The sequence below is a fragment of the Phoenix dactylifera genome, chromosome 12, assembly GCF_009389715.1.
Source record: "Phoenix dactylifera cultivar Barhee BC4 chromosome 12, palm_55x_up_171113_PBpolish2nd_filt_p, whole genome shotgun sequence".
In the NCBI taxonomy this organism is placed as follows: Eukaryota; Viridiplantae; Streptophyta; class Magnoliopsida; order Arecales; family Arecaceae; genus Phoenix; species Phoenix dactylifera.
In genome coordinates this window covers 1,246,499-1,269,130 of record NC_052403.1, presented here as the reverse complement: position 1 = coordinate 1,269,130, position 22,632 = coordinate 1,246,499, and the positions used below count along the sequence as shown (strand labels likewise).

At 37.8% G+C, this 22,632-nt stretch overlaps 4 protein-coding genes across 5 annotated transcripts; 3 read left to right on the top strand and 1 right to left on the bottom strand.

Annotated features, from left to right (window-relative positions):
- Positions 1-370: 370 nt before the first annotated feature.
- Positions 371-2,920, bottom strand: LOC103703481 (polyubiquitin). Of its 2 annotated transcripts, none has more exons than XM_017841901.3 (2): positions 2,842-2,920; positions 371-2,248 (listed from the first exon to the last, which is right to left on the bottom strand). In XM_017841901.3, exon 2 carries the CDS (start codon positions 2,246-2,248, stop codon positions 647-649), a length of 1,602 nt encoding a protein of 533 aa, XP_017697390.2. In that variant the 5' UTR covers positions 2,842-2,920; the 3' UTR covers positions 371-646. The 2 variants fall into 2 exon arrangements, with proteins under 2 accessions (XP_017697390.2, XP_038988172.1); XM_039132244.1 differs by having other exon boundaries at positions 371-2,020; positions 2,842-2,908.
- A 619-nt stretch (positions 2,921-3,539) lies between these two features.
- On the top strand, positions 3,540-6,916 carry LOC103703480 (protein translation factor SUI1 homolog 2-like). Its single transcript, XM_008786334.4, has 5 exons — positions 3,540-3,690; positions 5,390-5,491; positions 5,595-5,800; positions 5,911-5,964; positions 6,632-6,916. Exons 2-5 carry the CDS (start codon positions 5,455-5,457, stop codon positions 6,674-6,676), a joined length of 342 nt encoding a protein of 113 aa, XP_008784556.1. The 5' UTR covers positions 3,540-3,690; positions 5,390-5,454; the 3' UTR covers positions 6,677-6,916.
- A 403-nt stretch (positions 6,917-7,319) lies between these two features.
- LOC103703584 (CRIB domain-containing protein RIC10-like) lies at positions 7,320-19,476 on the top strand. Its single transcript, XM_039132660.1, has 4 exons — positions 7,320-14,639; positions 14,830-14,927; positions 15,485-15,638; positions 16,753-19,476. Exons 1-4 carry the CDS (start codon positions 14,582-14,584, stop codon positions 16,962-16,964), a joined length of 522 nt encoding a protein of 173 aa, XP_038988588.1. The 5' UTR covers positions 7,320-14,581; the 3' UTR covers positions 16,965-19,476.
- Positions 19,477-19,641: 165 nt separating this feature from the next.
- LOC103703478 (early nodulin-like protein 2) lies at positions 19,642-22,182 on the top strand. The gene is made up of 2 exons (XM_008786333.4): positions 19,642-19,933; positions 21,464-22,182. Exons 1-2 carry the CDS (start codon positions 19,759-19,761, stop codon positions 21,904-21,906), a joined length of 618 nt encoding a protein of 205 aa, XP_008784555.2. The 5' UTR covers positions 19,642-19,758; the 3' UTR covers positions 21,907-22,182.
- Positions 22,183-22,632: the final 450 nt, after the last annotated feature.

Below are 22,632 nucleotides of genomic sequence, written 5' to 3'. Positions count from 1 at the left end.
AAAAATCTGAGTGGCCAATTACCTTGACCATGAAGCTCAATATTTGTGCATAAACTAAGCGATACCTGAATGGTGGCACCGTTTGTTTGAATCCAAGGGCAGCACCAGTTTAAGTCCTAGCTCCATGCGTGATATTCTCCAAGTGCCAGTATATAACACCCCACCCACTTCACATAAAACACAAACCAAAGCTTGTTCCACTCCGTCCACTAAAAACACAAAACCCCACTGCAACTTGTATCTTCAGAACATAGTTATCCCCCAACCGAAAAATACTAGCCACACCTTGCCTAATTGCTTACTTCAAGAATATATAGATAAAGAGTGTGATGGTAATCACAGAATATACAAATTAACAAAAGAACAATCACAAATCAAGCAAATATGATAAGCTAAAGCCAGAGAAAACCATATATGATACCAAATACAGCTTTTGACCACAATATTATTAGCATACTTACTGCCGCTCCATTGGAGTTTTGGATTTCACAGAACCATGAGGCTTAAAAAGAAAAACAAGAGGGTTGAATCGGTGTCAACCCACCACGAACACACTGGACAAAACACATGGACACCTGACTAGGACTTTCAGACACCAGACACGAGACCACGACAGTACGGGCAGCAGCATATCTAAGATCGGAAATTACTGGCCACCACGGAGGCGGAGCACCAGATGAAGAGTGGATTCCTTCTGAATGTTGTAATCCGCCAGGGTGCGGCCATCCTCCAGCTGCTTACCAGCAAAGATCAAACGCTGCTGGTCTGGAGGAATACCCTCCTTGTCCTGAATTTTGGCCTTCACATTGTCAATCGTATCCGAGCTCTCGACCTCAAGGGTGATGGTCTTCCCAGTGAGGGTTTTGACAAAGATCTGCATCCCACCACGGAGGCGGAGGACGAGATGGAGCGTAGATTCCTTTTGGATGTTGTAGTCCGCTAAGGTGCGGCCATCCTCGAGTTGCTTGCCGGCGAAGATCAGCCTCTGCTGGTCTGGGGGAATTCCCTCCTTATCCTGGATCTTAGCCTTGACATTGTCGATGGTGTCGGAGCTCTCGACCTCCAGGGTAATAGTCTTCCCGGTGAGGGTCTTGACGAAGATCTGCATGCCACCCCGGAGTCGGAGGACGAGATGGAGGGTGGATTCCTTCTGGATATTGTAGTCGGCAAGGGTGCGGCCGTCCTCGAGCTGCTTGCCGGCAAAGATCAAACGCTGCTGGTCAGGGGGGATACCCTCCTTATCCTGGATCTTAGCCTTGACATTGTCGATGGTGTCGGAGCTCTCGACCTCGAGGGTAATGGTCTTGCCGGTGAGGGTCTTGACGAAGATCTGCATGCCGCCCCGGAGTCGGAGGACGAGATGGAGGGTGGATTCCTTCTGAATATTGTAGTCGGCAAGGGTGCGGCCGTCCTCGAGCTGCTTGCCGGCAAAGATCAGGCGCTGCTGGTCTGGGGGGATGCCCTCCTTGTCTTGAATCTTTGCCTTAACGTTGTCAATGGTATCGGAGGACTCCACCTCAAGGGTGATGGTCTTGCCGGTGAGGGTCTTCACGAAGATCTGCATGCCACCCCGGAGTCGAAGGACGAGATGGAGGGTGGATTCCTTCTGAATATTGTAGTCGGCAAGGGTGCGGCCGTCCTCGAGCTGCTTGCCGGCAAAGATCAGACGCTGCTGGTCTGGGGGGATGCCCTCCTTGTCTTGAATCTTTGCCTTAACGTTGTCGATGGTATCGGAGGACTCCACCTCAAGGGTGATGGTCTTGCCGGTGAGGGTCTTCACGAAGATCTGCATGCCACCCCGGAGTCGAAGGACGAGATGGAGGGTGGATTCCTTCTGAATATTGTAGTCGGCAAGGGTGCGGCCGTCCTCGAGCTGCTTGCCGGCAAAGATCAGACGCTGCTGGTCTGGGGGGATGCCCTCCTTGTCTTGAATCTTTGCCTTAACGTTGTCGATGGTATCGGAGGACTCCACCTCAAGGGTGATGGTCTTGCCGGTGAGGGTCTTCACGAAGATCTGCATGCCACCCCGGAGTCGAAGGACGAGATGGAGGGTGGATTCCTTCTGAATATTGTAGTCGGCAAGGGTGCGGCCGTCCTCGAGCTGCTTGCCGGCAAAGATCAGACGCTGCTGGTCTGGGGGGATGCCCTCCTTGTCTTGAATCTTTGCCTTAACGTTGTCGATGGTATCCGAGGACTCCACCTCAAGGGTGATGGTCTTGCCGGTAAGGGTCTTGACGAAGATCTGCATCTGTAATAAGAGATCCAAGAGATAAAATTAACAAAAAAAATCCAAATAAACCGCTAGAAACCAAAAGAAAAGAAACGAAAAGATTGAGATCAGCTCAGACAAAGCTAATAACAATATCAAAAAAGATACAATTTAAGAAAAATTTAATCGACGATGGCCTGAGAATGTCACAAAAAAACCATGAAAAGAAAGAATCTGGTACACAAGATGAAAAAGACACAGATCTGAGCAAACTTAAACAAACCAAAGTTATAATCTAAAAGAAAGACCACATATCAACCCTAATCGGATAACCAGTGGTCAAACAAAGGAACAGATCCGATCACATATAAACGAAAAAATTTAAAAAAACTAGATTATAACCCATAAACCAAATGAAAATTAATATACGAAAAAAAAAATCAAACCCAGATTCACCGATCCGCACGTACATACAGAACGATCGCCGGTCAAAGAAAAAAAAAAGGCCGAGAAAAATCAACGATATAACCTCAAGAAACCTGATTCCCACCAATAGTCGAATAAATATCTAAAAACCAAGAAGACAAAAAATAATAATTTCAAAATTAGGGAAGCAAAATAAAGAAAAATACCTTGAGAGGAAATTTGGAAAGCTTTCCTTCCGCTTACCGTAAAGAGGAATTGAACGAGTGGAAGATGAGGGGGTTGGGGCCTAATTTATAGCTGCAATCGACCGACTCCCTCTGGTTAAAATGACTTCAGGTGACGTTACCGCCACGGCTTACCCTCCAATAGAACCGTGAAACGCGGAAATTGAGAGAGGACACACGTAACAAACACGGATCGGGTAGGACGTCCACAGCGAGTGCAACTTTACCCGGAGGTGGCGGGAGAAAAGGATACGTGCCGATCCAGCTGGGGTAGGTGACCGTTAATTTCGCCGTTAAGGATGACTGCAGTGGAAACGGTGAGAGTTTTTTTTTTTTTTTTTTCGCCCTAGCCTTTATTTGTCCGTTATCGGTAGATATTGTTAGATATTTTTCCCGGGTCGGGTCAGACTCGGATCGAGCCACTATTTGATTTAAGGATTCGGAAACCCCAAGATGGGAAGATCTCCGTCGTCCAACCAGAGTCTATCAGATCGTTCTAGGAGCCGCCGATTCCTAACCCTAACTACCCACCCATGGTCACATTCGCATCACAAATATTCCACTCTCATATAATTTATATGCGCTGTTCAAAGAAAAACACACGATCTTTGATTTGGATGAGCTTTGACGGCAGATATTGCTTCCGCATAGATATTTATATGAGGATTGTTTCCAAGGTTCGATCGTCGGGCGGCAGCCCCTCGCTATTTAACGAGGGTAGGGTTAAGACCTCTTACCTTATACGCAACCTTCCATTCTTCTCTCGTCTTTCGAGTTTTTTGCGCACCGATTTCTAGGGTTTTGCGAGTGGGGAAGCCCGATCTCCGCCAGGTATGGAAGATTCGTCTCTGTTGATTTTTCTACGTTCTCTAACGGGGGAATTATGGTTTTTTCGTGGTTCTGTGGATTGCTTTCTTTAGTTATGATTATTTTGGTTAATTTTAGGGATTTCCTTTTGTTTTGGCCTGTTTAATTCTTCTCGATGCATGAAATTTGTTATGTGATGGTTTCTTGGTGGGATTTTTGTTCGGAGTTAATTGGGAAATTAGGGTTTTTTTTTTTGTTGTTTGGGGGATCGGAATCTGTTACGGTTTGTTCTTCTTGACTGCTCGAAGCAAAAAAAAGAGTTTTATTTTTCTTTTTTCTTTTTCTGGGAGGGGGTTTGTTTTGATGTTATGGATCTGATATCGCTGCTACTGTTTCATTGTTGGATAATTGATACCTTTGGTTGATTAGATTTGTTTTTTTTCGTGGTTCATCTAGATGTAATTAGTTCCATTAAATAAAAAACTAGCTTGCAACTTTAAATAAGAATTTGTCTTGAGAAATCGTAATTTCTTGTATTCATATTGCATCATACGTACAACTTCTTCTATTTAATTCGAGTAATTTTATTACAAGACATTATATTATTAACTTGTTTGCTTTATGTTTGAGGCGTTGTATTTTAATGCACATAGCAAGATGTATTTTAGGGATGGAGTTCAAAGTTTAAATTTCAGCAAGACAAGATGACTATGAGATTCAAAAATTTTGGTACTTTGGTTGAAGTTAGAAAAAAAATGAATCAGTATAAAAATTCTGAAAATTTTAGAAAAATAAAAATGCAGTATTTCTATGTCTATGAACTTTAATTATTTCTTGTAGCTGTATACTGAATCCATTAAATATTATTTAATATTAGAAAGTCGTAGAATTATGTTTCGTGAAGTACATCATTTAATATTTGATGGAAATATGATGTATATGATAGCAGGTTTGAAGGTTAAGATCTAGGATGCATGAAACCTTTTTCAAAAAAAATATTTATGCTCTCAAGTCTCAGAAAACCTAATGTTGCAATCCTGCCAAATATTTGTAAAACCGTAAAACTTGAATTTTAAATTAAACAATTCCTTTCTGATGTTCGGTGTGCATGGATTCAAGTGCTAACTGGCATGCATAGCATGGCCTGATATGCATCAATTTAGTGCCTTTAGCAATTTTTAACACTTGTGCAGTACCTGTTGTCTGCTGGTACCTGGTATGCTGTTATACCAGTGTGTGCCAAGTATGCCAAGCACTTGAAATGCAAGGCATCGTATGTATTGTGCTAGTGCTAGGCTGGTACACCACACTTTAAAGAAAGTATGAAATGATAAAAATTAGCAGAGACAGTTGACAATGGCTCAGGTACTTTTGTCTAGAAATATGCAACAAACCCTAGTGTTGGATCCGTTCTGGTTAGAACTGAAATATTTGATTTTGGTTTGGATTTTTGGACAACATTTGAAAATAAAGCATCTTTTGAGGAGCAAGTTAAAATTGAATTCAACTGAACTCTGAACTAAGGAAGCCTATTGTCTTACTGTTCTCACTTTTTTTCTCCCCGAGTGAGGTGCACGTCTTTACAATGAAGTTGAATAACATCTGAAAAGCCTCTTGTCTAGTTGTTTCTGGAAATGGGAAAAAAACTGTCAGATTTTTTATGAGAGAGTAGTACTTTTAGTCACAGATGGAAGTTTAATTGCATTATCTCACACTTTTTCAGGCCTAACTGATAAGAAAGCAAGCGTTGTTTGTTTGTTCTCTTCAACTCGCTACAGTCAAGTGTTCATGTCTGATCTCAACGCCCAGCTCCCTACCACATTTGGTATTTTAATCTGATGATACTTGATTATGAATGTGGAGCTTTCTGTAACAACTGTTGATATGATAAAGACAAGCTAAACCTGTGTTAATCTTTTGGGGTATAGATCCTTTTGCTGAAGCAAATGCTGAGGACTCTGGTGCTGGTGCAAAGGAGTATGTCCATGTGCGCACACAGCAGCGGAATGGCAGGAAGAGTCTGACCACTGTGCAGGGATTGAAAAAAGAATTCAGCTATAACAAGATTTTGAAGGATCTCAAGAAGGAGTTCTGCTGCAATGGTACTGTTGTCCAGGACCCTGAGCTGGGCCAGGTACTAAATTGTTATATGTAGTTGAGGGATATGACGTGAGTATTCTCATGTTTATGCATCCATGAGCTTGTGAGAATATTAATCGGTGTCTTTTGTTTCGTCATTTATAGGTTATTCAGCTTCAAGGTGATCAGCGTAAGAATGTTGCTACTTTTCTAGTTCAGGTACAACTTGCTACTTACCTTTCTGGTTAGAGTATCTGTTTTGGTGTGATTTAGAAGCCCTAGGGTATGAACTGATAGAATGTAGTACCAACATAGAGATCCTACTTAAAAAGTTGGCTGTTTATATTTTACCTTCTCTTTTTGCGGGTCTGTTTGGATGCCCAAGAACCATTTTCCTGTGTGAAAAGGGGAGCTGGAGGATAAAAAGGTTGAAGATTGTGGGGACGGTTCCAGCAAACTTTGAGGTATTTGGAATGTTACAAATTCCAAATTTAGATTGTTATAGTATCACAGGGGAAAGGTTGGCGAACACATGGATTAGGGGATCGATTGTCTCTTCCAATTCTTCATCCCCCCCCCCTCATCATCTCTCGCCTGATACAGCGGTCAAGAATCCGTACAGGGGATGTTCATGCAAATGAGTAGACTTTGACATTCAAACAACTCCTTTATTGCTTACTCGGCATCCAAACAGAATGCACTTGTACATGTGTGCACTCATAAACACGCTTGTCATCTGTGTCATCTGCATTAAGAAGATTGTAAATCTTGTGTTTATTGCTTAGAATGTGAATTGTTTTTGGGAACAGTGAAAGAGCTCTAGCAGCCTTGATTTATTATCTGTTGATGCATCATACTAGCTAACCTTGTTTTATTTTGCCTACAGGCTGGCATTGTTAAGAAGGAACAGATCAAGATTCATGGTTTCTGAGTAACTACATATTGAGAAGAAACCGGCCTGTAGGTTTTACAGACTGTAATGATATTGTGAAGCTAGTAGAGTTGATAATATTATTTATATGTCTGTTTCTGGATTGAGGTTTTAGTGGATCCGTTGGCGAGATGACTAACATCTGTGTCCTTATCTGTAATAAGAGAATATTACCTTTCCTAGCTTTTGCTTCAACTTTCAATTGCTCATTTACATGTTCAGGTTTTATTGATGTTTCAATCTGCTGTTATGGGTTATAATGCAGGGATAGACATCTAGCTTTCGAACTTTCGGTTGCTGTAAGACATCCTTTGTTTTCTTTTTAATTGCATCGATACACTGTAGCTGGTGCTTGTATTTTTGCAGGGGATTTGGTTAGCATGCAGCTACTGAATAGTGTTCTGGATTTCTGGCTGAATTTTGTTAATTTTATGGGCATCCGGGACTGGTTGAAAGTGATTCCACCTGTTCTTGGAGTAGCCTGCAGGGTTTGTTTAATGCTGGACGTATTATTGAGAATGATTTTTACTCTTGGATGCCCTGCTTGGATGCTATTAGAAATTCTTGGAGGAATTTCCATATATGTGGTACTGGGAAGAATAGAAATTTTACTAATTAGAAGAACCTTAGGGTCATAAAATTCAAGTGACAAAAAAGGAAAGAAAGGCTAGGTTCTGGGTAAGTTGGAGAGTCGCTTGTGGTGCTAGGAAATAGGTTTTGGGTCATAACTGCAAGTGAGGCTGGACTAGTTGAGATGTTCACTGCTATTTGAATTATAAGTACATGATCTTTAAGTATCCTAGGCTTCCTCTAAGATCATTTGGCTTCAAGGGAGCTAATTGGGTACCTTTTGCTGGAAAAGTTTTTGAAAAGGCTTGCTAAACGACCTGCTAAGATTATTGGTGGAAGGTTAGCTTTGATGATCTCTGTTCTGTCTTACCATTTTATTTCCTTGCTAAATTTCGGATTCCAGATTGGTAGTCGAGAGGCTAGATTGGAGAAAGAAATTACTTTTTGAAAGAGTTCCAGTTCTACTGGTGGTGGCTTTTGCTTGATCAAATGGAAGAACGTTTTTATATCTAAGGCTCAGGAGGTCTTGGGTTGAAGTATTTTGAGGGGGATGAGCATGACATTATGAGGTAAAGGTGGTTGAAAGATTTGAAGGGAGATGAGCAGATTTGGAAGGGAGTTGTTCGAGTGAGAGTTATTTGAGGATGCCTCTAAGTTAGATAACCTCTCAATTCTTCTCACTCCTAGAAAGTAGTTCGAGAGGTTAAAGATATTTTTCGCTGCTGTATTACCCTTCTTCTGGGTAATGGTAGGACTATTAGATTATGGCACCATATATGAATCAATGATTTACCATTTTGCGATTTTATAAATTATATTATATTTCCTTGATTAAAAGTGCTACTGTTGCTTCTCGATTTTTCACTAGATTGATGTTCGAAAGGAATCTGAAGATGGATTTGTGATAAAATTTAATAATCTCATGGATTTTTTAAACGTAATTAGGCCAACTGATGGTTGTGATAGACTTACAGATTTGTTAATTTTGGGGACAAGCTTCAAGGAGGCGCCAACACTGTGTGCAGAATTCTCAGGCTCCTGCTTAGGTGAGAAAAATTACTTGGTTAGCTTAAGAGGCAAAGTATCAACTCCTAACAATCTGGTTAGGAGATCATGGCCAGCTCCTAGTGCTTATATTTTCATGTCATAATGTGAAAGAAATTGCCTATATTTTGTTTTGGAGATGTCTCTGTACCGAGAGGATTATTTTAAAATCCAAGTTCTCTTGTTAGCATATCTGGAGAATTAAGAAAATAGAAAGAAGTTTAGAGTTGGCTGGCAAATTATATATTTGTCAAAGCAGAGACACTTAATTTCGAAGAGGTTAATAGTATTTGGGCACGATCATCTCTGGCTGTATCTGCTAAATTGAAGGAATATGATGATCTTTTTCAAAGTGTGCATCAACTGAAGTTACTTTCATGAAATGTGGATGGGTGGTACTCATCTTTGCATCAGAAAAAAATCAAGGATTATTAAGCTATCGAAAAAAATTATCAAGATTGGAGATGCTTGTATAAACACATGAAAAGCCAAACCTGTAAATCAGAAGTTTGCAAGTACAAAATGTTATTTTTTAGATGCATCCTACCAACAGCTCCATATTTCTCCTTTAACATTTGATCATTTGCCAGTCTTTATTATCATGGCCATTTTATTACACATCATAGCGAACATAATCATAAGAGAAATACTTTAAATTGGGAGAATGCATGCATATGATATCCTTCACGTAGAGACAGAGACAGGATTTCTATCCTCAATCAGCACAGACCTGGAAGCTATTAAGAGCCATGTTACTATTCGATCCAGCAAATTCAAGCCATCGCAAAGCAACTAAAAGAGCGTGTCAGCTTCTTCTTTTTTGGCATATACTGCAGACAGATATTGAAAAGAATTGTCAGAGGAGGAATTAGTTTGGGTATTGAGAAATAGAAGCTACACATGATTTACCTGCTCAAGTTCATCCTTTCTTCTCCTTAAACATACAAACTAATGAAATATAATAAATTGCCATTTTATTTCTCCTATGTTTACAAAAATATCTTCTATTGGAATATAATCCAGCTATATATAGGAAATGTAGATAAACCAGTGTATGCCAATGTCTCCACTCAAAATACTCGGTCTAATACCAAGATGTTTGACAAGTACTCTGCTTCAAACTATAACTAATTAGGCCAGACACTTCATAAAATATTTTGTTTTTGAGGTATAGTAATATGTATATGTATATGTATATGTATATATATATATATGTATGTGTATATGTATTAAAAGCTATGTAGTCTAGCTATGCACATTTGCTTGCCTAGGACGCAACAATTCAATGGAAGCATGCAAAAAGGCATTCAAATGCTCATGGTGACACAACAAGTGACCCAATCATCATTAAAAGAATATTCAAGCCAATTATTAGAAGAATAAATTGCTCGCATGTTTGTTTCGTATAAGGGTATATTTAGTCGTATAGGCGGTCAATGAAATAAAATTCTTGCATCCATATTTGTGAGCAAGCAACCAATCCAATGTACTAAAAGTAGTATTACTAAGAAAAAAGAAAATAGAAAAAGAAAGAACTATTTACCATCACAGAGCCAGTTTCATATCTATGGTATGCCATGAGCTCCTCTTCATTTCCAAGGCTTATTTGCTTTGCCTGATTCTTGTATTGCTTCCTCTTAGCACGAGCTCGTGAAAAGACCATGGAGTAATCCAGTGCACCTGTCTTTTGATCCCACCCTCCAAACTGAGGGACAGCCATCCATGCATTCTTCTGAGAAGAAGAATCCATCAATAAAGAACAAAATATGAGGCCCAAAAAAACAAAAGTTGACCTAAACAAAGAAGTTCAAGCCATATATAACTTTCATATTTTCATAGATTAGTGGAGATTCTTTTGTAGGATAATTAAAATTACTACATACATATATTCTAAATAACATTTTTCAGATTATGTGCAGAAAAATTTGTAAGGATAACAACATTGAGGCCAATGTTCCTTTCACAGACATCTGATAAATTTGGAGCAATACCAAGAAAATTAGCATGGCGAACTCATTAAAAGATTTATGTACAAATTGAGACAGGAGTCAAAATGACAAGGTAAGAGGTAGTATTTTATGTAATTTCAACTTACCAATTATTGTCGAGCCAAATAATTGCAGAAAAAGAAGAGAATGAAAATTAATGCTAAATATTAATTCAAAACACAAAATCGAGTTCTAAGTAATGGAAGAAAAAGACTTTCAACGCTACATTAGATTGCAAATAAATGCTGTAGATTGTAAATTGTAATGCCCAACATATTTTAAAACTATTAGCAAATCACTGGATAGTGATAGAACACCAGATTTATCATTATACAAACAATGATTTTCTAAACATAAGGAGAGGTGGACAATCATATATAATGCTTTAAAATTGGTTAAAACTAATAAAAGAATCCATCAAAATAATCATGAAAATGAAAAGTTGATTTCTCCATCATTCTTTCTTTCTTTCCTTTCTTTCTTTTCTTTCTTTCTTTCTTTTCTTGGTTTTCTTTTAGAAGTACCTCCTTGTAGCTCGCCATGGCTGGGCCCATAGTGGAGGGCTGGGAATCGTGAGAGACAATGAACCTTTGCATATATAAAAAGAACGTTGAATTCCTAAAAACTAAGGAGAATATTTTAGTTTCCGTTTTCTGTGGATGTCCATATATCTCATCTTTATGGTTTTTCAATTTACTTTTGTCCTCCTCCCCCTCCTCCTCCTCTCTCTTTTATATTTTTTACCCCAAATAATAGAACTCTCTCAAACGACAAGTGAAGGGTACATGGATCCTAAAGCATCGAACGTAGCCGAAACTTACTGATAGGTGAAGACAATTCTAAGGGTTAGAAAAATTCCAACTAACTATGCATTTCACACCACAAAAATTCTCCACTTTAGCTCAAACAATTGTTTCTCTTCTCCATACAAATTGAGTGGTGGAAGCTTGGCCAAAGCCAAATTGAGGGCAAGATGGAAACCAGTTATCCTATATTAATGTCAAAGGACATGCCAACTCTGCTAACAACAGCATTGATGAACTGCATAACTTGTTTTTTTTACTGAGTACAGAGTTACGAAATCCTAGCCTGTATTTATCAATACAGGTGTTCGTCTTAATCTTGGCTTTTCACTTCCGACGATGCTTATAAGCGTCGTCTTAATCCCTTGGTTTCTGAGGACGCTTATAATGTCGTCATAGTTTAATTCCTAACAACGCTACTAAAAAACGTCGGCAAATTTTGGCACGGTGACTAAATTGCCGACGCTTTTTTCTAGCATCAGCAGATCACAGTCGGAGAAAGCTATTTTTCCTGTGATGTGAATATTGAAGCTAAAGGATAATTACAAGATGAGGAGAGTTAATTAGAAGAGAGGTGAAGATGAAAGTAGGTGCCAAAAGGAAATTAGGGTGGTGGCGGTGGGTTGTAGGTAGTTTGTGAAAAGATGGAATGCTGGTTTTCTTTTTTGCTAGCTATAGAAGTCCAATCCTTGAACAAGATTCGGAGTTGGTGGCCAAAAAAACCTTAGAAACCATTTGATATCCATTGATTTCAAACTTGTAGATAAAGCTTTGAAAAGTTCAAAATTTTGGAAAGTAGGGGCGCCGGTTTGGGTGTTTTAAAGTTCAGGCATGTTGAGTTTCTCCACCTTAAACATTGAAATAAATTAATCATATATAGCTGGTTTCGTGCTGAGAACAAAGTTCAAAGAGTTATTCTAAACTATGATCCAGTCCCCAAGCAGACGCGTTTTGGGTATCAGGTTAATTGTTAATGAAATATTCCATTATCTTTCTCCCAGGGTTTAACTCAGGGACTGATTTGGATTTTCCTTAAGATTATAGTGATCATGAGGATTGCCCTGCAAAAAGCCCAATGCATTCATTTAGAACTCATAATTCTAGAATGGTATAGGACTTGAAGATTTGTGGTGATGGCAACTTCCAAAGATCCATGGTTGTGTCACTCATCAAGCAACAACCAACAAAACGTGGCTCCAACCTTGAGTCACCCATAAAATAATTTAGCAGTTCATAATTAATTTATAAGAGGGCTAGCCTCCAAGTTTGGAACAATATATATATATATATATTGGAGCTGGAGACAATTGCTATGCCATAACAACAATATATAATCCAGGAGACTGCATCTGCATACTATATATGATGGAGATGACACAAAGATCCTGTGTTTGATGCAGTAGGAATTGATTCAGAGAAAGCATATTAGGCCGCATGACAGAGAGAAGCCAACCCAACTCTCTATATAATTCTGACTTCTGAATGCATTCCTTTTGGGCAGTGTGTCATGTAGCCATGTTGGTAGACTCTAGCTATGAGATATATAGATGTGAGAAGTCCATAACTATGATAACAAAAATATAAAGTGTTGTATCAAAGGAAGGAATTCCTTCTCCATAGTCGTGTAAGCAAATCAGGCCTTAAATCTTGAAGATTCTTGAATTTAGTCAGATTCGATTAGAGCTTATGAGAAACGGCATTTGCACAGTATTCTTTAATTTTTAAATTTGAATTTATTTAATTATCGGCGAATTTTGATTTGGCCAAAATGTCCAACAACAATAACAACAACAAAATAACAATGATAGTAATATTTTAGTTGTGGAGAATATTAATTAAATGTGGTCATTTGTTGTTGTAGATTCTGCATCTCACATATATGCTGACAAAAGCTAAAATGTTGCTTAGAGAAATTTTATACAATTTTAGAGCATGATATACCTAAGAAGAAGTTATTTGTTATTTTATATTTTCTAATTCTTGGAGTGCTTTTAAGCTGGAAAAATTTACTTAATTTTACAGATGTTAACAAAATTTCCATATTTTATTTTAGCTTTAAATTCCTCATGTCAGCCATGACCTTAAAATGAGGATAATCATTGCATAAGTTTTAAGATCATGTACTCTAAATGTCCCATCCTTAAAATGGAGATCCTTATTACGTACCATCGATTATAGATCATTAGTAGATGATTTTGCAATTTAAAGTAGGATAATTATTTGGATCTTGAGATTACATATGAGGATAAGTAATTTGGTTGATGATGGATGTCATCCACAATTGATGTTTAATAGTGACTCACTTCATTTGATTATATGTAGTTAATTGCTGTATCACCGAGCATACGGCGGCAAGAAACTATGATCACCTATATTTCTCTTGACCAAATAGCTATTGAAATGTAAACAAGTTAATTATTTTAGGCATGTTTGAATCAATGTAAAGTTAAAAAAAAAAAAAAGAACTACTTTGACACCGAAATATATCTCCTAGTACAAAGTGGTGTCAAAGGTTGCCTTTTTCCTATACTTAGTTGCAGATAATCAACATGAATAATGCAAGTATTGTATACCTGAACCCTTGCAAAGTTTTAGACACGAATTTTCCAACTAATCCAATCTATTGTGATCTAAGTTGTGCCAAGACTGTTAGTAGTGATCATCAAAGAAGCTTAATTATAGCAACACATTCCTTTTAATCTTGTTCCTTGGAACTAATATATTATGCATTCTAATCTTTTCAGTTAAAAAAATGACAGAGAACGTTGGATGTATGTTGCTGTACGTTAGGCAGAGAAGCACAGCTGATCCTCTCTCATTTTTTACATCTAATTTTCCAATTGTTATTCCATAATTTAAAGAGCAGAGTCTCCTCACTTAAGAAAATCCGCAGTCTCCCAAACCAATACTTGCATTAAGAACCCTCCATTAAATATCTTTCTCCCTCTCTCTCTCTCTGCCCATAATCCAAAACAGAAGTCTCTATACTTCTTCTTTATTCTGGTCTTTCTGAATGCTAGCTAGATAAAAAGATGGGCTGGAATGGAGTCATTGATTTGATGAAAGTTTTGTTCTTTTGAATCTTGCTACACATTGCACCCAAAGCATATCATCATCATTTCCATAGAGGTATATATGCTTTCCCTTCTTTGATATTTTCTACGAGAATTATCATCTGATGGATAGCAAGTTGGAAAAAGATCTCTCTTTTTTCAGCTCTTGAGCAGAAATGGTTTGCAGAGTTCAAGTTTGACGTGTTCAGCATTCTTATCTGATGCCAAATGTCATTGCTCAAAAAGATTGTCGTTTGATTGAGAGAGACAGACATTTGTGGCACAAAGGAATGCTTCCCTCTTGTTATTAGAGCACTACCAATTACATTCAAAAGACTAAGAAGAGAGACAGCTTTATCATACTCCTTTTCTGATGGTTATTTCTATCTTGCCTCACTTTATTTGTTGGAAGTTTTTGTTTGGTAGGACAGACAGCCTCCACTCCCCATGGCTAGCAAGATGAAAGGGCTCTTCAAGGGATTGAAATATCTCTCTCTGCTTTTTGGTAATGGTCTTTGCCTTCTCTCTCTCTCTCTCTCTCTCTCTCTCTCTCTCTCTCTCTCTCTCTCTCTCTTATTGGTACTATTTTTTTTCTTGTCATCATCAACAAATATCTCAAATATTTTTTTTCCCTCAAACTAAAAGGCATAGGGTCATATTTCTTTCCACTGTTTTAATCTGGTTTTGTGCTACAGCACAAAAGGAACATGACATGGAAATTGGATACCCAACGGATGTGAGACACGTGGCACATATTGGTTGGGACAACTCATGCGGCAGTGCCCCTGCTTGGGTAAAGGCTTTTATTTCACAATAATTTTTATTTAGATTTTTTTGCATGAATATCTTTCTAAATATTGAATTTTGCATGAATATCCTCTCAAATTTATATTTACTTGCATACCCTCATAAAATACTTATTTTGCTATTCTATCTTTTTTTTATTTCTGTTTTTGCATATGTACCTACGCTATCTAACGTCATTAAAATTAACGGTTTTAAATTAAAATGACTAAAATATCTTTAATGGGTAAATGTGTAAAACAAAACATTTATAAGGCGATTGTGATGAAAAAAAGTAATTTTAAAATTTTACTTTATTTTTGATTATAATAAATATAGTTTTTATTAATGGTGTTAGAAGAACCGTTATATTAGAAGTATGTATGCAAAAACAGTGTTTTATGAGGGTACAGAAATAAATATAAATTTTAAAATAGTATTCCGCAAATTTAAATTTTGGAATGGTATTCATGCTTTTTTTTTTTTCCCCTTTCTCGTTGAGGTGGTCTTCCAAGTTTATGTGATGTTTGTTACTGTCTATTTGGATTTGTGTGCTTTGTAGTGCAGTTGAGTGAATTCAAGGCATCATCAGATTTTTCATCAGCCTCGCTTGGCAGAGAGACCTCTTGGGCTTCTCAAGGCTCGTTCTTCCTTCTCTCCTCTTCTCTCTTTCTAATTGTCACATATCCACCATATAACATGGGACAAAGTTGTGAGAGGTGATAGGACTGATCTGATCATGATCATGATCATGATGGCAACAGTGATGTGTTAGGAATACACAGAATCATATTAGAGTTGTGGTAGGCCATCATGTGCCTCTTTGGGTAGCAGAGGAAAAATATAGACACCCAAAAAAGAACTTTGCTTCAAAATAATAAATAAATAGATAAGTAAAAAATGCTGAAGATTTGTTTATGTAGGTTGAGTTTATATAAGTGGAGTCTCCTCTTTGTTTTAGATATGGAAGTCATAAATAAGGCCTTATAATATGTCATTTTAAAAAGTTTCCTATGTTTAGTTTTGGTTTGGTGAAAGGGTTAGAAAAAGAAAGGATTGGAAAGAGAAAAGAGTGGAATCATACTAGGATTTTTGGAAACATCTTCAATAAGATGTAATGTTGTTAATTGTCATGTCATGTTGTGGAGTAGATATTAAATAAAAAATCATATGATTTGGAGACTTTCTGTTTGTGCATTATGTTGTATAAAAATCTTAATATAATTACTAATCATAACCATAATCTCCTTTTTTTTCCCTTTTTTTTTATGGAGAGGGAAGGAAAGCCACCCGGCCTTTATTAGAAAAGAAAAGTTTACATAAACTATTTATAAAAGATTTGCAAGAAAGAAAAATACAAAAGAAAAATAAAAATCTTTTACAAAAGACAGTGGTCTGTAAGTAGACCTGTTAAACTATTCAACAAGCGGATCAATCTCCTATATGATTTGAAGGATCTCTGTATCTTCAATGTACAACTATATAAGCTCTGTATCCTCATATGAGTCAGCCTTCTTCTAAAAGATAGATCAACGCCCCAAAATATTTTGGTTCGACTATATGGATCCTTATTCGTATGCTGATTGTTGCCATGGTCTTGTAAACTTTTTGTTTTGTTGCATATGAAAGCATGTTTGCTTATATATTGAATCGAAGTGTGTTACTCATGAGCATGGCAGGCCTCCCATTTTTGAAGTTAGTTTGACTATTATTACTCTGTTAATATACTGTGGGTAAATATTGCCTCAAAACATTGTTATGTCGAGAATTTTTGTTTTTATTCTGAAAAATGTTGTTCCTCCCATCAAATAATTTGCTAAATATAATTTTAACAGATTTTGATCAGTCTAAAGAACTTCAACCGCTTTCTGGGATTTTTGCTGATCATCCTTGCCCAGATATACCAAAAGCTCCTAAAAAACCAAGGAGGAGAAAAGCTAAGGACTCATCCCCATCCTCATCATCAAGATCGTCGAGGTCAAGAGCTTCATATACCACTGCAATTGAAGATACCAGTGAAACACCACATGAATATCAAATCGTTTAGGGATTTTCTAATGTGTTCGTGTTAAATTTCATTTTCTTAGTTAGGAAGACATTTGATTCCCATTTAAAAATCTCAATGTTTAGCTAAGAAAGAAAGAAGACAAAAGACCACAGCATAAATTTTCATTTGTCAACTTGAAAAGAAAATTTTGATATTTGGCTCTTGTTTTTGAATAAACTCAAGTATGAATCATACTTCATTATTCTTTCTGTAAAATTGAAGGCTATAAATGCTCATGTATCTGTGCAAATAATGTATTTAAATAATATGGCTTCCAGCCCACCTGTACAACAATGAACCAAAGTATTGTGTCTCAAAGTAGATTAAAATGGTGGTCCTGATTTTGAATTAATTTCTTTTCTTTTATTTCACATTTTCATTTTGTTACAGTGAGCAGCTTAGGGACTGAATTTGATCATAGATTATTGTCTCTAAACATATGTTGCACTTTGAGATACTGCACCTTTATTCCACTAGGACCTCATGTTCTGCCCCCAACCCCATATGCATTAAAAGACAAGCTTTAATTGCATGAGCCAGATTGAGTTTCTTTATAGGACTTTCACAAGGGACCTAGCTGACATATAGTTGGGTGAAATTAGGAGGCTTTTGAGAGGTACAATTAGGAGGCTTTTGTGGTCTATAATGGTCCTAACTCCTAAGAAAGTGGCACCTTTTTGAAGATACTTAGATGAAGGGTTGCATAATTACTATCATCATTTGATGCATATTTTTAGCCTGGTTCATCCTATACTAGAGACAGTCAAATCTTTCTATAAATTCCTGATTTGTGGTGGAAAATTTGATCACTAGGTTGCCAACTAATACTAAGAATTTTATAGTTGAGGATTTGGCACAGACTATATCAAGCCTGTTGTTCCATGTCATGGAGCTGAAGAGACAACTTCTTATCTACTTTTTAGATGTCCTTGTGTAAGATATTATGTCATTTTAAGGATAAGCTGAAATTAAGAGGGCGGCAAGGTCTTTTTGGTATTTTTGATGTGCTACAAGAGTGAAGTGAGGCTGAGGGATAATTAGGTGATCGTTGCTATTGCCTTTTGATGGAAGATTTAGAAAGAAATGTCAGACATTCACATTTGTGCTAGAACATCTTGGATGAGGTTATTAACATTCAGTTTGAGTTGGCTTTTTTTGTATCTTCTTAGTGCATGAGTAATGTTGAATATTTTAAGTGAAATCTTTTTTGAATTAGGGTCCAGATTTTAATGCTGTATCAGACTCAAGTAGGTAATGTTAGTTTGGTTATGGGAGATCATATGGGTGTTCTCAGTTGGATCATTTTACAGGTTTCTTAGTAATGGTGGTTTTTTTTTTTCATCTAATTGTCAAAGACCTATAGCCGGCTTAAGCATCATGGAAGATGAGAGTTTTCATGTGTTCATTTTTGAAGAACAAGCAAGTGAAAGTGGATAATCTATAAAAGCGACGGTAGGTCAGAAGGCAAGATTTTATGTTTCGTAAAAGGTTTCCGGCTGATCCTATGTTTTTGAGATACTCTCTCTGTGGTTGAATCTGGAGTACATAGAACAAAGATCATGGAATGGCTGAGGTCCAACAGGCCCTCACAAATTGTGGTGGTAAGATAAGGTGCCATGTAGAGTTAGGAGAATTGGAACTAAGAGCTTTCAGATTGACATTAATCTAGTCTAAGGAATGCTCGTCAAAAGTCTAGTTTGTAAATTGTAATTTGTCTGCTAGGTTGTAGTATAGAAAGTAGGTGGCAAGAACTGGCTTTCTCAGGATGAGTGTATGTTTCATGGGTAGAATGTCTGTAAGGTGTAGGGCAGAGGCTTAGCCCTTGTCTTCCCCTGTACTTCAAGTTCTTTGTATTTGCGAGGCCCGGTTCCCTCCTATTTCATTTATCAAATAAAATGAGCGGTGGTATCTATGATTAGTATTTTTGTTGATGTACCACATTTGGTGATCTTAATAAAATGTTGATGTGTTTTGCCTCCTCTCTCTCTCAGAAAACAAAATAATTATATAGATACTAAAAAGAAAAAAAGAGTCTGAGAACTAATGCAGCAGCAGTAGTTTCACACCATGCTTGAGGACAAAGAAAGAAGCCAGTCTGATGACCTCTCAACAAAGTCAGGCTCTAATTCTTCCAAACCTTTCCAAGCTTTCAACTACCTGACCACATAGTTTGCTGTTATATCCTGGACATCAAGTCTTGACTATTGGCTGTCACACACCAAATATAGGCTTTTCCTTTTGCTTGCATGCTGTCACAGCTGAAAATTAGGTGGATCTATGGCCATGGTTGCTTTGAATTCCATCCTCGCTGTTCGGAGCAAACTGAAAATTGTTTGTGTGAAGCTTGAAACATATCCAAATGGGTTTATCTCTGGAGATCAAGCAGCCACTATATACATGTACATATATACTCGCAAAGTTTAAATTAACCATGAGTGCTTGGAACTTCTGAGAGCATAAAAGATTGTTACCCTTGATATAAACTAAAGAACAAGCTATGAATATTCCTAGGCCACCAAGCAAAGTATAACTTCGAGAGGTATTCTACTGAAAGTAGATATGAAAGCACACAAAAGCAACCCTAACCATAAAGTGGCCCATATGCTTTGGCCCCTAGGCTAAGATATCAAAAAGAAGAGGCTTTGTAAAAGGGGACTCTTCCACAGCTTGTAGAGTTCATGGAATAGGTCTACAAATACCCCAAGCCATAGCATCCTTCTTCTCAGGCCTCAACTTGTCATCCTAGTTTTAGTCTCATTCCCTTCCTCCCACTACAACCAAAAACATTTTTCTCATGGCAAACTTCCATGGCTCGTTGCTCTTTTGTCTTGCTCTGTCAATGATGACAATGGCCAGTGCAAAACAATTCAAGGTTGGAGGTCCAATGGGGTGGAGTGTACCCAGTCCTAACGCAATGTCATACAAGCAATGGGCAGAAACAAATCGGTTCCAAATTGGAGATTCACTACGTAAGTTGATTGATCACTAGAATAGATCAAAGGCATCCTTGCAATCATCAGATTGCTCAGTATTGCTTTCATTTGTCGAATATTTAGTGTTGAAATCACAAACTTATGGGTCAGCGGGTCACCACCTTAGGTTCCTAGGATCATGCAACTCCATCAGATAGTGACTTGAATGATTGAACCTAGGAATGTCATAAATATTACTTCCGTCAAATGCATTGGCCTATAGCTATTTGTCTTGTTATAATGTTTGCCAGTCAAGCTGATATGATTGGACTTTACCACTTGTATAATATTTAGAATTTACACAGCTCTAATATTGATCTACATGTTTATCATGAGGAACCAAGATGGTTCTACGGTTAACAGCTAATCTTGCTCATCCAAAGAAACAAGTAATCTTCAATATCTTAGCTCAAAATTGTTTGAAAAATTTCTTAATATGTATTTGATGGTTGAATTTAGTTTTAAAATCTCAAGATCTTTTGAAAATATGAAGGCTTGTAGGATCATCGTCTAAGAAATCTTTCATGCACCATCTTCCTCTGGGACCTCTTTACACGATCTATCACTTTTCCAGTTCCATAATCTCCTCCTGTTGTTTTTGCTAATATAAATTCATGCTTTGTTTGGTGAAACAAATTTAATTTATTGTGTGCAAATCCTGAGATCTCTTGGAAAGAACGTACCTTGGTTCTCTTCAAGGAGTCTCCATGTTTAATCCAATCAATATATGGGCATTGAAGGCTCTGAGGTTGATTTCTACTTCTGAAAACAAAAAAGGAATTTATATTATTAAGAACACTGAAAAGAAAAAAAAAGAGCAGCGCAGCAGAATCAGGGTAGGCCAGGATCAAGACCTGCTTTGAGTTTAAGGCTTTGGCTATTAATTTTAAAAACCATTTATCTAAAAATTATATCGATTTTATGTTTGCTATGCAGCATTATTTTTTACATTATTTGACATATTTATTTCAAACTTTTCTCATTGTTGGGTTCATCCTTAGTGTGGAATTATACTTTGAATTTTACATCATTGCAATGATGGCTCCTATTCTATTGAGTGCGTGCGTTGGTTCTTTTTTCTTTTTTTCAAGTTCTTTAAAAGATCTAAAAGCTTAGGAAGCTCGGCTTTTTATTTCCTTTCCATGTTGCTTCATGCTTTAGGGATAGTATAGTTTCATAAACTCCTAGTTTATATATTAAGGCCACAAAAAGAAGATTTATGGCAAACACAATGCTATCATACATGTTTTCCCTCAAGAATCTTTTATTAACTTAATACTGCCCCCCTCCCCTCAACACACACACAAACAGAGAGGGAGGGAGAGATTAAGGATTCATGTTATTTAAATATGTATCGAATTAACCAGTGCTATTTATAATGATTAATGGCTAAAGATCATATAAATATACAATTGCTACTAATAAGTAGTGATATTACCATGCCATAGTAAGAACATCAATCATGTTGAAACTAATAAAAACCAATCATTTTAGTCACCCTGGTAACAAGTTTCAGATATGATACAGTGTTTGTCTACCCACCTGACCAAGACTCTGTGCTCCAAGTTGATAAAGACGGCTATGACACCTGCAACACAGCAACATCTATCCAAAAGTTTGACGACGGGAACACAGTGTTCACCCTCAACCGATCCGGTGCATTCTACTTCATTAGCGGAAACGAAGCCAACTGCCTCAAGAACGAATCTTTGGCGGTCGTCGTCTTGGCCGACCGGAGCAACCAAACCTCGAGGGGAAACCAACCGAGCTCGCCACCTTCTCCTTCTCCAGTCTCCTCATTGTCTCCTCCTTCACCACCTCCTTCGAGCTCAACAGAAGTGACCCCCTCATCAGCCCCAGCTGGAGAGGAGACCAGCACTCCACCTCCACCAAATGGGGCTCCTTCCAAGGTGGTGGGCTTCATGGGCTCGGTTGGAGCTTTCCTTGGGTGGGTCCTTTTTGTTTTTTAAGGTGCTGAGAATGAGGGAGTGTGGTGTTTTGAGTTGTTGGATTTGAGTTTGAATTAAGGTGGGGCATAAGCTTGATGGATCCATAAGAACAAGTCTTATTTTACTATCATTTTTTTATTTCACAATTCCTTTTCATCTGTAAAATAGTTGACTCGATCCCTAGCTTGCAAGGCAAAGGGCGAATAAGCTGGAGACTGTACGATTGAATTATTTCTGGACTTTGGACAAATAATAATGAATAAATGGATGAAGGCTGTGAAGCTGAATTGGTTGTCACTTTGTCTAGGAACTCATAAAATCCTTTCCTTCAGAGTCCAAGAATGAAAAAAAAAAAAGATTTCAAAGTCTAAGACCACATAATGGACTACGCTTTGGGCATTAAAATATAGTATAGGATTTCTGCTTCTCCCACTCATTACCAGCAAAAATTTGATCTTTATATTATTGTATATAACTGTTGTGGGATGGGGTTCCCAGTTTAGTCCCACATCGGCTAATCAGCGGAAAGGTCTGTGCCTTATAATGAGGAGGCCTAAAACCTTTCCTCACGAGGCGCCTTTTATAGGACAAAACCGTGAGGGTCGCCCAAGCCCCCTGTATGAGCTCCGCGCCTGCAGGTGGGTGCGCACCCCGTGCGAGCTCCGCGCCCACGGGGCCTGCCCAGAGCGGACAATACCTCGGGAGGGACACAGTTGCTTTCCCTGCTCAGCCGGTGTGTGGGCTGGT